Source organism: Acromyrmex echinatior, chromosome 2, assembly GCF_024713525.1.
Source record: "Acromyrmex echinatior isolate Ae372 chromosome 2, ASM2471352v2, whole genome shotgun sequence".
Taxonomy (NCBI): Eukaryota; Metazoa; Arthropoda; class Insecta; order Hymenoptera; family Formicidae; genus Acromyrmex; species Acromyrmex echinatior.
In genome coordinates, this window is record NC_141853.1 from 16,982,922 (window position 1) to 16,996,128 (window position 13,207).

Sequence of the window (13,207 nt, forward strand, 5' to 3'; positions counted from 1 at the left end):
TTTTTGAAAAAGATATAACAATACAGAGATAGTGAATTTGAATTAAAATTTTTATCTCGAAATTAAAATTATTTTTTAATTTTTCTCAAGTATTCAAAATTGATAAAAGTAAGAGAAATACTCGGTTTTGAATTTAGAAAGTGCATAAACTAAAAATTTTCATGTTGCAGACTACCAATTTTGAATGCTGTTAAATTAGAATATGAAACATATTATAACGTTTTTTTGATTCATTTGAGTTTTTTTGACTGTATTTGAGTTATAGAATACTACATTGATATACAAAGCAAATATTACACACACACGCACGCACGCACGCACGCCGCATCATGTTCAAAAATAAAAAAATTTTTTATCTTTAGAAACTTATTTAAGTTACTTACTTTCGCAAAAATTTTAATATAGATTTTCTTGAAAATTTTAGAAACTGAATTCTGTTCAATTTAAGGAATTTAATTTACAATATATACATAGAAAATGCAATAAATATTTAAATGTTCTCTGTATTACAGTCTATAACGAGTGTTATCTATTTATATGATTAAATTGTAATAAGCCTAGCTATCTAGCTGTCTAACAAAGATATTATTTGTATGAATATTGATACGCTGACTTTCAGTTTATATGTATGACTAATATATGTATGTGTATGTAGAATATTATCATATTGATAATTGATTACAATAATTAATTATATACAATGCATACGAAACAGAATTTAAAATACTTATATTGTTTGTTGTAAAACTATCTTATTAGAATCAATCATATCATTGATTTTATAAAGTTCTGTAAAAAAAGAATTCTTCTACTAATATCCTCATTATGTAGGTTTTATTTGTTCTAATTCATTCGTTATAGTCGCTAAATATTCTTCAACTTTTATTAATTGTTCGATGATGTTCGTATTACTCCACTCTTGTTCCTTGACTTTTTTCACGACCCCTAGAAGCGACAATTTAGCGCTTCCTAACATCTTCCTTTTCTTGATAACTGCAATATCAGTAGTACAACGTAAATATGCTTGCGCTAAGTCACAACATAAATCCAGCACTTTTAGAGTTGCAGCTTCGCTGTGACTCCATGGATTCGAAGTGATAAAACGATACGCTTTTTGTAGATACTGTGCCGCTCTCTCTTCGTTAACGTCTGTTTTTTTCAGTACGACAAGTTCAGCATACATTCTCCAAATATCTGGATTATTAAGTATATTAGAAGTGATTCTTCCAAATAATTCCAAACTATTTTGAAGCAAACGAGATGCTGGATTTCCGTTCGCATCATTAATATTATTTACTATAGCATTTGTTAATATCTGGAGAACTTGAACATCTAAATGGTTACTTTTCAAATCCAAAATACGATGATAACATCGAATAACCTGTAAATAAATTGTTTGAAACTATTAATAAAATATATTTAATATAAAGAGCTATATTAAATTTAAATATATATATATATATATATATATATATATATATATATTCACTGTTAATATATGTATACATGAACTAATTCTGTAATTTTTAATATGTTAATACTTTTAAAATTGATTTAGATATTTGAACAGAGAATTTTTATAAAAATTCTCAATCAAATATATAGATATTTACCTCCGAAAAATGTCCCAAATCAATGCTTACGATCATCAAATTGTCCCACACTTGCCAACAATCGTAACAAGATGCTATGGCATCTTGTAAAAATTTCCAAGCTGTTGTTTTATCTCCCAATTTTATGTATGCTTTTGCTAAATTGTTCCATGCTTCAAAAGCCTGAAATTTTTAGATAGAATAAGAATTTTATGAAATCCATATCGATTGTGAAAATAGTAATATGTGTACGTACAAATTGTTCTAAAGAACAGTAACGTTTATATGCCATAGCAGCCAACTTCCAATCTTCGATCTGTAATGCTGCATAACCCAATCTAAACCACACATCTTCCTGAATATTATTCAATTCAACTGATAGCTTTAAATGTGGTATTGCCTCGACATACTAAAAAATAAATTTTACATTTAAGATTTGAATAAAAGATTTACTTTGGCAGTTAATGATTCAAATACTAACATTTTTCTTTGCGAAATAATATAATCCCCAATGTTTTTGTACTCTACTGCTTTTTTCATCGGACAATTTCCATGCCACTTCATAATGACTCACATCCCCAGTTGCATCTCCTAACAGACACCACAATTTTATTGTTGGTTTCTTAGATATTTCCTGTTCGATAATTTCAACTGCCTGAAAAAGCGTTCACATTAGTTATTTTTTATATAACTTTTTGTCATATATTTAATATAAAATATACCTTATGTTTCAAATTTAACACGTTATAACAGACAATCACATCTTCCCATAGTTCTAATTTTATAAAAACTTCGAGAGCTGTTTTTACATCACCAAAACTGAACATTAAATTAGCCCATTTCTCCTCCAACATCCAAATCGGTCTCATACCACTTGCAAAAAATAAATCCATTCTTCTGGCTGTAGGTACTTTTACATCATTATAATCATTTATTAGAGATTGTGTTTGCTTCATTGATCTATTGATAGTTCTCTTATTGTTAGATTCCGATGAGCAACGGTAGTATAAAGAAGTCATCTTTAATGACCAATTTTTTGTACTCTCAATAACTCTCTACAAGAAGAATTTCTTAATATTATCTATTGATAATAAACTATATTATTTAGTAATAATAAAGAAAAATTCAATGTTAATATTACAGCTTACACTTAGATAGGGCCTGATTTCCTCATCAGTAAGTTCGTACGTAGGTTGACACAACTGCAACTGAACACTGTTAACTATTAAAATCTTTCTGTGTTATAATGGTGACATGCTATAATTGTTGATATGAATACAAATATATTATTATACTTACTATTTTCCTAAAATTATCGCTTCTTCTATCATACCTAATTTAGTCTCTTCTTTATGTTCTGAAAACTCAATGCAATCTAATCTCAAATCATCAAAATCATTTAAACTCAAAGATCTTGGTACATTTTCGCAATCTATCGAAGGAAAAGTATCGTTGTTCATTTCTATTTTGAGATATAACTGCGGCTTTTCTTCTTGTTGATACTTGGTACGTTTTCCCATTGCACCTTCTAAATTTAATTTCAAGCCTGCTATTTTTTGTGCACATTCAAGATGTTTTTCAGAATTTTGTGATCTTTTATAGTACAAATAAAATGTACCAGCTTCCAAATTGAATAAAAGCTTACAAACAGGATGTTCTAATATATTCAGATTATTAATTTCTGTTATTAAATTTTCAGTTTCTTCAAACAATATTCCTGTGTTTTCATCTAAAATATGTTGATGCAACAGAGTGGCTCTAAACAGCCACCAAATGCAACTTTTATATTTAAGCTGCAGATCTACGTCAGAAAATATTTTCTTAGACAGATAAATGAGTTCTGGTTTTCGTACATTTATATTACATCCGTCATGCAAGGACAAATGGTTGAGTGCTTCATTTCTTCTGGTTTTCAACCAATCAATATCTTTATCAATAGGAGGCCCTGTCCAATTGCATTGGACAAAGTATAATAACGAAGCTATTCCTGTACACAGCCATGACAGATGGGTATGCGTTTCAGATAAACTATTATGTATAATTTCTTCTAAGTTATCACCATTTTTTATTGCCTCAATAAATGTAGAAAGTTCATTATTTATTATATCTTCATATCGGCCGTTTAATATTTCACATACATTATTTGGTAAATCTGAAACTAAAATAAGAAATAATTACTGAAATAGAATTATATATTCTTGTAAAAAGACATTAGTATAACAGAAGAATTTCTACATATTGAAATACACTATAATGTGTATTCAAAAGTAATTGTATACATTTTATTGAATTTTATGACTTTACAGTAACATGTAGTAACAATAATTCGCATACCTTTATTTATGGAGAAATTAAGTAAAAGTTTAATTTCTATGTCTTCGTCTATTTCGATTATATGTGAGGCCATAATGTCATAATATAATCATAAACAATAAAATGTGGAAAAATACTGCGTTTATTTTATGTTTGGATTTTATTTTTTACACGAAAGAAGATACCGCGTGGACAGGTGAGCTTATTTTGAAGCGTCTCTATATCCTTAAAACATAGACATTGAACTACGTAGCCAATGTTCACACATCTCAATGGATAATATTCACTATTTTGTGGTTCTCTTCTATGCTATAATCATGATGTTTTTTTAATTTTCTTCTTGCTACATCCACGACTGATCAGATAAGTAGTAATTATAAATAAAGACATAAATTAATTTTTCTCATCACCGGCAAACAATCGCAGTGATGGATAGCATAAAACAAATATGTAAGCGATGATTTTATATCTTATTAAAATTATAAAGAATAAATATATTATATGCTTTCTCAGATCTCATCCATCCTATTTTTAAATAAAATTTAATGTAATAATGCAATATAAAGTCTCCTAGCATTGATCAATAATAATTTAAAAATTATTTTAATTTATAATTGGTTTATTTATTGTGTCAATGTTATGTGCCTAATTGTGCTACAATAGATATTTTTTAAAATAAAAATCGAACATTAATAATATCTTTATAATTATAGATTCTATTATAATATCTTTATTGTTAAAGTGTTATTAAGGTAATGGGCTGTGATAATAATGAAACCAAACAAAGGGTCGGATATGACAAAACAAATATTTATAATTAATGCAATATTATTTAATATTATTATTACAATTGGATTTTTCACATGCAGGTATCAATCGAATATCTTACCTGTCTTCACGAATTAGTATTTGATACACATATTTTTAATACTATACACGTCCAAATCGAGTGAACTAATTATGATAAGCACTTAACAACCGCAAAGTTACAAATTAGATGATAACGTACGAAAACTCAGTTGCTCGCGAGTGAGAATATTTTACACATTGTATTTATGTTATCCAATTCATCAATAACGATGAAACAAAATGTGTTCTATTTTTTTTTAATTTTTCAATTTTATAAGCAGTCGCGTTTTAATAACATTATTTAGCCAATAACTTAATACTGAAAACACGCAGCCGTGACATGAATTAAATTTTAATTATAATACTAGAGCGCATAAATATTCAAACACAAAAGAGTGATTCATTCGTAAATAAACTATATAAAAAAACAAGATAAAAAAACAAGAAAATATCCATTTAAGATACGCTTTAAGAAAGGTGGAGCAATGCTCTTAGTGCAATACAGTTATCCACTGTAATATTAATAAGTATTATTAATTTACAATCGATCATTTAGATAGAATAGGATACCGATAGGATAAAGATAAAGACGGTGTTGTTCTGCAAATAGTAGAATTTTCAAAAGTAATTTCTATCTTTCTCATTGTTATTCTCAATAGCTTCTCTCTTGGCGGCTATCAGATTCTCCCATTGCGCGATGAGTGTGTTACGACGTCGTGGATTAGGCTACAAATAAAATAGTAAGCAATAAAATTATCAACAAATGCGATCCAAAGAATTATATTTATCATAAATTAATGTTTATTTTAATGATAGTAATTGATCGTAAAAAATGAGAAATATTACCAACCTTGTGTTTTCCTTTATGTTCTCTCTCGATTTCATCTTCATTCAAGGTATTAGTAGAAGTACCACTTCTAAGGGAACTGGAGCCGTCGTAAATATCGGAATCGTTATCATTTCCTATATCAAGTAAATTCGGCTGAGACTTTGCCAACATCTGCGATCTCATCAATCTAGAAGATAAAACGAGATTTACACGAATCAGTTACAATTTAAGTTTGCAAATGTTATAATCAAGTAAAAAGACTCCTTTACGTAATTTTTATTGCAATGTGCAACAATTTGCCTAGATAACATTAAAAAGATATTTTATCTTTTTAATGCTTTCTTCATTGCAAACGAAAGATGTTAAATAAATTTAAATTATATTATTATTTAAATTAGTATTATTTATTATTGTTACAGAATTCGAGATTTAATAGTACAAATCGCTTTATTAATAAATTTCAAAACTTATTCTTAAACAATTAAAAAGTCAGTCTCAAATTAATTTTCCCTTTAATCTGTTATTTTAAAAACCGAAGATTTAAACTGAATCGTTTAGTAAAATAAAGTAAATTCTTTGATATGAAAACTTTGATACCTTAATTCGTTCTCTCGTTCTTTCATGTCATGTAGCTCTTTTTGAATCTTTTGCTCGACAGGAACATATCCTTTCCTCGTTAATGGCTTCTTTGGCTCGTCGTCCGGCTCCAGTGGTATTTCCAATGTTCTGTTAAAAGCTTTGATGCTCAGAGGATTGAGCGTGATAACGGGCGTTATCGGAGAACTCAAATTATCGTCGTTTTGCGATTTACTCTTATAGAGTTTTCCCCGTGTAGCTAGAAACCTGTGCATCAAACCCTTCTGGCTCGGCGCGGTTGCAAAGCGCAGCGGTGTCGGCGTCGTGCGCGTAGATATCACGCCGTTCGTCATCTTTGGCGTCAAGTTTGGCGACCGCGACGTCGGGCTGACTGTCTCCAGGATCTGCGGCGTGGACGTCGTTCTTTTCAGTTTTCCCGAGGCCAGAGCTTGTGGCATACGACGCACCTATGCAACAGAATTACTAATTATATATTATTTTAAGATACAAGTGGATCTTTCCGTGTTTGAGACGATTTCCAAATATATTTTCACATTTTAATCTTTCCCCTACAACACAAAGTTGTACAAAAGTTGCAATAACACTGCTGCAACATTAGCAATATTTGTATAATACAAACAAAACGATAAAATTGAATAAGAAAATTATTAGTAATATTGCAGAGATTTTGCAGCGATATTATTGCAAATTTTATGCTGTATGGATATTTTCTTCATGGAATTTGAAACTTGAAAATATTTTTATTTTTATAAAGGAAAAGAGATGCGCGTGCGATTTTTATAGGTTCAGAGACGTTAAAATTATTTGGTGTTCATTCTGAAGATACCTTGAAATCTACCGTCTCGTGGGATGTGGTTTTAATGCTACCCACGTTCCGCAGTTCGTGTTCCCTCTCGGTAACTTCTTCGATTTCCCTTTGTATTCTGTCCGTCGCTCTCTTTAACTGCTCCAGTCTATGCTCCGCCTGCACATGCATTTTCACATGAAAATATGGAACGTGTGCGTTTAATTTTTGTTTTTCCTCAAGAGGTACAAGATTATTCATTAAAATTCAATGGTTTCGTTATTAAGATTTTAAAATCTCTTCACGAAAAATTTTAAGTTACGTGATAACGCACAAACTCGTTATCAGAGTTTTAAAATTTTTTTACAAAGAATTCAAAAAATTTAAGATAAGAGGAATCTCACTAAAATTTAAAAAAACAAAGTACTAACAATACATCCAATATGGATCCGATCGAAAATCGAATAGTTGAAAAATTTATTTGATTCTTTTTAACGAGTATTAGAGTTTTTAATAACTGATCCGCAGATATAAAAGAAATGGCGTGACGTGATGACGTCTTTTAAATTTTTATATCATGTTTTGTGTGTGTATGTATATATATTCCAATTCTCGCGATATCTTTCTCATCGTGCTTATTGGTACCCAATATTGATTAATGGATTGATTGTAATAACTATTGATAAATAGATATGTTATTTCATTGGAATGATACCATGGAGAAACACTTTCAAAGAATTAGATATGTGGTAGGAAGGTGAAAGGGTTTTCAGCGGTGCAGCAAATTTCTTATTACAACAATAACCGTCATCTTTGCCTTTATCGATCGCATATCAAACATTATCAGTTTTTATCTTCAGAAAAAATTATATCGTGTTCCACTGCAACTTCCTCGACACGTCATGCATTTGAAGTCATGAAACGGATAAATAAGAAACATATTTTCTGTACGAAAAAAATACAGGAACCGAAATTGCAATCAAGCGATGACCTTCGGTAAAAAAATCAAGGTTATTAGAAATCGTTTTTTTTTTTAGTATCAGTGAATACATCGCGCTTTTATCATGATAAAATCTTCTCTCTACTTTTCTTTTTCTTTGAGTCACTTCCGTTTCAAATGTTTACAACAAAATTTCAAAGCCTGTTCTTCCTTTATGGAAAAATACTATATTAGACTTGCAAAAAACTATTGAAAATAATTAAAAAACCATTCGAGTCAAATATTATATTTATTCATTCTAATAGTTTTTTCTTACTAATCTAATACTATTTTCTCACAGTTTTCCAGTAAACATCAAATATAACTACTACTATATACTACACTACCGCACTGAAAAAAAGAGTTGTATTAATTGAAATTCTGGTTAAAAGTAATGGGCAAATCAAAATTTTCTTAGTTGGATTTATAATTCTAGTTAAGATAATCAAAATGAATTCTGACTCATATGATCAGAATTTTCTGACAATTCGGCCATTTTGAACCAGAAATTTTCTCAACGAATGTAATATAAATGTAAAATGTATATATTTACGTATGTATGTTATATAGCAATTTATTTATATTTTCCTGAGCAATTTCTATTATATTTGTATCGGTTATTCATTGATTCATAAAGCTTAGTATTCGCACGGATATCATTAAAGGTCGCTTGAATAAATTTTCGCGGCGATTAACCAGGTCTGAGAAAGACTCCAAGGCCAGTTTTAATACCTCGTCTCGGTGTCTCTGGCAAGAAAAGTGCCGTAAAAGGGTTGGCGTGGCGTACGAAAGGCGAGGCGAGGACAGAAGCTGTTGCTACAGCGGCTATACCGAGTTTCTCATGAGGATTTCCAGCTGTGACGTGACGCCGGTCAGGAATGCCGTCCACAGAAAACTAAGCGAACACCGACGGAGGTAACGGCTTAACTGTAATCATCGTTTCCCTTCTAAAAGAAATGGGCCACGACTCTTCCTACCGCTCTTTCGTCTCTCCTCTCGATCGGCATGCACCATCTTTGCTTCCTTCGAGAATGTCTGAGCGACCGACTTAAGGTCGATACAGTTCTCCCAATGTCGATTAACATTTGAATTGCCAAGTCATTCTTTTCCAAGTGTTATAAATTATAAAATGTAGACAATATAAGTACTTGGAATTGAAAAATTAAAGAATATTGAGAGAGCATTATAAGTAGAATAATATTTAAGACTTATAGAAAGGCCGAATAAAGGTAATTAAAATACAGTCATAAAGCTTCAATTAAATTTTCAGAATTTTACTTTCCGTATTTTATAATAAATAAATCATCATATAAGGAAGAAAATATATTTAAATTAAATTGCTGCCTTGACTTTTGACTATAATATATTCGTACAGTCATTCTGTTCTCTTCCAGGGAACTTCTTTCTTCTTCTTCTATATTTTTATATCGTGCGTCAAACACGATTGCCTCATTCCGATCTTGAGCTTTGTATCATTCTGTATGAAGATCGCGTACAGTATTACGTCAACTGAATCGAATTATAGTTGAAGTCAATCGGCTTCAAAAGGATCAGTTCCCAAGATCTGTTATTATATCGATATTGGTTTCAACTTATATATATATAAATATCTAATATATGAGAAAAATTAAATTGTAATACATTAAGTAATATCAAACGCACTTCCTGGCAAGAATTCCAACAATTTGTTTAGAATTTAAGAACGACGCAGAAAACGACGCGTGAACAAAAGTTTTCCGCAAACATATGACAGGAACCGCGATGACTTTACAAATTTATTGACTGTTTTAACAAATGGCAATATTACATATGCGGAATACGTTGTATTATTAGCCCAATTGTTACAGATGAAATGATTACGAGCACGCATTTATTTCAACTTTTTAAATTTAGACAAAAAATTTTTACTTTTCTTCTTCTGTCGCACTAACGTCGTTTTTGCAATTAAAGCACCAAATTACTGAACGTTACGAAGAAGCTGTGGAGTGCGAGAGATATGATATCAACGCGTAGACGATTCAATGAAAAATGTCATTGTAAACACAGTCGCAATGTCACACGCAATAGTACGAGGTGAAATTAACTCTCGCTCAGCGGAATCCAAGTATTTCATAACCAGACCTCTTATAACATTAATTTATATTCATCACGCGAATTAAATAATAAAATAATTATATCTTTCAAGTATTTATTCAAATTCCTTATTTCCTTAATCAATAATTGTATTTTTTTATCTCTATATCTGTATTTATTTTTATTTTATTTATCTTCCGAGATGATAGAAAGATAAAAAGGACGTGTAATGAAATCAAAGTAATCAAGCAATTTTTGTTTCTTTACCTTAAAATAAATACGAAAAGAGATCTCATTTCGATCTGAACACGAAAAAAATGATATTGTATTAATTAAATTAACAGCATTAGTAAAAAAAAACAGTCTAATTAAAAATTATCATGTTTATTTAATAACAATATTAACAAAACAAATAAAATTTTATTAAAGCAAGAGCATGACATATTTGTTTCATTAAAGATTTTCTGAAATTTAACAAGATTATTTTTAATCAGACTGCTGTCAGCTATTAATGCTATTAATTTTTTTCCGTGTAAATTCGCATTTTGCGTAACTGTCAATTCACTCACTGCTCGAACATTAGAGATAAATAAGACTGTCGTCACGCAGATTTACTCCGTTTAGCTACACTTTCCATATTTTCCTATTTCCTAATGTCTAACACGCATCTTTAACTTTCCTAGATCCAAGTATACGCGTATTTCGATTGCTTTAAATTACAGGAAGGGACATCTGTGGAACAGGCAGATCATCGGTTAGATCGTTCCAATGAACGATCACTCTACGATAGTTTACGGAAATATATTTCAACAAACGTTAGACTTGTTCTTTTTAATTGACTTTTCTACATAGTTCATCTCTTCCCTTCTTTTCTCTCTACACTAAAGAAAAAAGAGAAAAGATGAATCGTGCAAGTTCAAGTGATATCCTGTTTCTATCAATGGATTAACTTTAATTTCGATTTAACTTATTCTTCAGCTTTTTCTAATTCTTAGAACTAGTAAAGAGTTAGTTGAACTAACATTAAAATTAAATTTGACAGGAACGGGCATAAAACAAACTTCGCCCGGTTCCATCAATGTAGGATTAATTTTAATTTCGATTTAACTTACTGTTTATCTTTTTCTAATTCTAAGAATAAAGAGAAAATTGAACTTAAGATAATTTTACATTGACGAGAAACCGGACCTAATAAATGTAACTGCTATATAACATATATATAAATATTTTACAGCTACATTACATAGTTATATTCGGTTTGCTGGAGCGTCTGCAAGCGATCGGAAACTCCTTTTTATTTACTTTTTAGTCGAAGCGAGGGAGAGACTCACCTCCATTCCGTGCGTTTCCGCCGGTGAGAATTCGAGAATGCAACAGCAGGCTGGCAACGACGATGGATCCGGACTGAACCTTTTATCGGGCTTCTCCGTGGCAGATACGCGACCAGTGCGTCGACCTCGAAACGGGGAACAATTTCGAGCGGCTTTATCTGATCGCGAGGTGCGCCGACGAGCAACGACGACGTCCTCGCTTATTATCATGCCTCGCGCAACTAATATTACGTCACTTGTTCAATTCAATATTTACGCCGATGGCGCGTGTCCCGCGCGTACGTACTGCTGACGGTAAGAACGTCGTGTCGCTTTCAATTTTCTTAGGATAATTCTTCATGCGCATGATATATTGCACCGTTAATGCTTGTTCCCGAAAGTTCTCTTTCCGACGAGCGTCGATCCGTGTCGTGATCAGGATGACACCCGACGAACCAACCCTTCGTAGCTACTTCCAGCCTTCCAGATGCAATCGAAGTCCTCGCTACAGTTCAACTCCTGAGTACCGGACGTGTCACCGTACCGGAGGTGTCTCCTGATGTCGTTCGAGTATTCATAGAGCTTCTTCTCGAACTCCTTCAATAGAGGGAGGTCTGGCTGGCTAGTGATTACCCAAGCAGAACACAAGTCATCATGACAGCGAAATGATTGCAAAATGATTACTAAAAGTCACTTTTCAATCATTTACGATTTATTTTATGTATCACGACTTCCTATACAGCATAGAACTTGGAGCAATTGCTGTAACGTTTTTTTCAATGTTACTACAATATTTCTGAAACGTTGCGATGAACTACGTTCAGCATAAAGAGCGGCAACTATTGTAAAATTATATTTAATGCGATTGGTTTCTACATTTATATAGACTCGTGAGAAACTAAGAGAAAGATCAATCATAATATTAAAAAATCTGATATCTCTAAGGAATACACCAAGTTAAAGAGAAAGTCAAAATCACTTAATTTATTTTGACATCATGAAAGCCAAAATGATAATTTTTAGCTACTAAAATTTGACTGTTTATTAACATTAAGAATAAAAATAAAGTCATTTTAATTTTTTTGTTGATTTTTGGATTTGAATAACAGTTGCAAAGTTTTTGCTGAACGTAGTTATTATTTATTATTATATATTTATTGTATAATGACCTGTGTTGTATGAGTTGTTGTTCTGCTTGGATGTTTATTAGAAGCGTTATATTCGATCTATCTATAGAGAATTGTAGAGGAACTAGCGTCCATAGATGTGACGCTTATTATACAGCACAAATAACTCCAATAATATTGGAGCAACATTGTAACATTACAATAATATTGCAAATGTTGCAGTAATATTGATGTAATTCTTCTGCTTTCCAAGGAACACACGGAGTCTCGACAAAAAATCAAAATGACTATTTTAATTCTTTTAACGTCAACAATAAACAATTAAACCTTGTAATTCTTAACGTCAATAAATAGTCAAAATAGTTAAAATCATCACAAATAAAAAAATAGAATAAAAAACGAGCAATTAAGAGCATTAATACGCGGTAATTGGTGCGAATATCATAAATACATATATTTCGAACATATCTATTGATCTATTACATAAAATACCCAATCATAGTAATAATTGTTCGCAATCTAACGTTACAAACATTAGATTGTGACAATTATTACTATGTATCAATAGATACGATTAATAGATACGATCGAAATATATGTATTTATGATATTCGCACCAATTAATGCTAATTAATGCTCTTAATTGCACGTTTTTTATTCTATTTTTTATTTGTGTTAATATTTCACCAATTTGAATTAGTTTTAAAAATCATCATTTTGAAGTCGAAATAAAATCATTTGATTTGATATATTC

At 30.8% G+C, this 13,207-nt stretch overlaps 2 protein-coding genes across 2 annotated transcripts; both read right to left on the reverse strand.

The window, feature by feature from the left end:
• Window positions 1-432: 432 nt before the first annotated feature.
• On the reverse strand, window positions 433-4,161 carry LOC105143437 (tetratricopeptide repeat protein 27). Its single transcript, XM_011051773.2, has 8 exons — window positions 3,927-4,161; window positions 2,892-3,750; window positions 2,741-2,807; window positions 2,315-2,647; window positions 2,074-2,247; window positions 1,849-2,001; window positions 1,614-1,775; window positions 433-1,381 (listed from the first exon to the last, which is right to left on the reverse strand). The coding sequence occupies exons 1-8, from the start codon at window positions 3,997-3,999 to the stop codon at window positions 824-826; spliced, it is 2,379 nt and encodes a 792-aa protein (XP_011050075.1). The 5' UTR covers window positions 4,000-4,161; the 3' UTR covers window positions 433-823.
• Window positions 4,162-4,694: 533 nt separating this feature from the next.
• mdu (mitotic spindle positioning protein meduse) lies at window positions 4,695-12,973 on the reverse strand. The gene is made up of 6 exons (XM_011051775.2): window positions 12,496-12,973; window positions 11,348-11,948; window positions 7,007-7,144; window positions 6,181-6,626; window positions 5,605-5,770; window positions 4,695-5,480 (listed from the first exon to the last, which is right to left on the reverse strand). The coding sequence occupies exons 2-6, from the start codon at window positions 11,555-11,557 to the stop codon at window positions 5,373-5,375; spliced, it is 1,068 nt and encodes a 355-aa protein (XP_011050077.1). The 5' UTR covers window positions 11,558-11,948; window positions 12,496-12,973; the 3' UTR covers window positions 4,695-5,372.
• Between the last annotated feature and the right edge of the window lie 234 nt (window positions 12,974-13,207).

Bases quoted from the DNA above. Each gene is read 5' to 3' on its own strand.
- LOC105143437 (XM_011051773.2), bottom strand. From the start codon at position 3,999: ATGGCCTCACATATAATCGAAATAGACGAAGACATAGAAATTAAACTT. The intron at 2,248-2,314 runs GTATATTTTATA...ACGCTTTTTCAG, and splicing joins TGTTAAATTTGAAACATAAG to GCAGTTGAAATTATCGAACA. The intron at 1,776-1,848 runs GTACGTACACAT...TAAAAATTTCAG, and splicing joins ACTGTTCTTTAGAACAATTT to GCTTTTGAAGCATGGAACAA.
- mdu (XM_011051775.2), bottom strand. From the start codon at position 11,557: ATGATAATAAGCGAGGACGTCGTCGTTGCTCGTCGGCGCACCTCGCGA. The intron at 7,145-11,347 runs GTGAGTCTCTCC...ATGCATGTGCAG, and splicing joins CGGAAACGCACGGAATGGAG to GCGGAGCATAGACTGGAGCA. The intron at 5,771-6,180 runs GTATCAAAGTTT...TTTATCTTCTAG, and splicing joins GAACGAGAGAACGAATTAAG to ATTGATGAGATCGCAGATGT.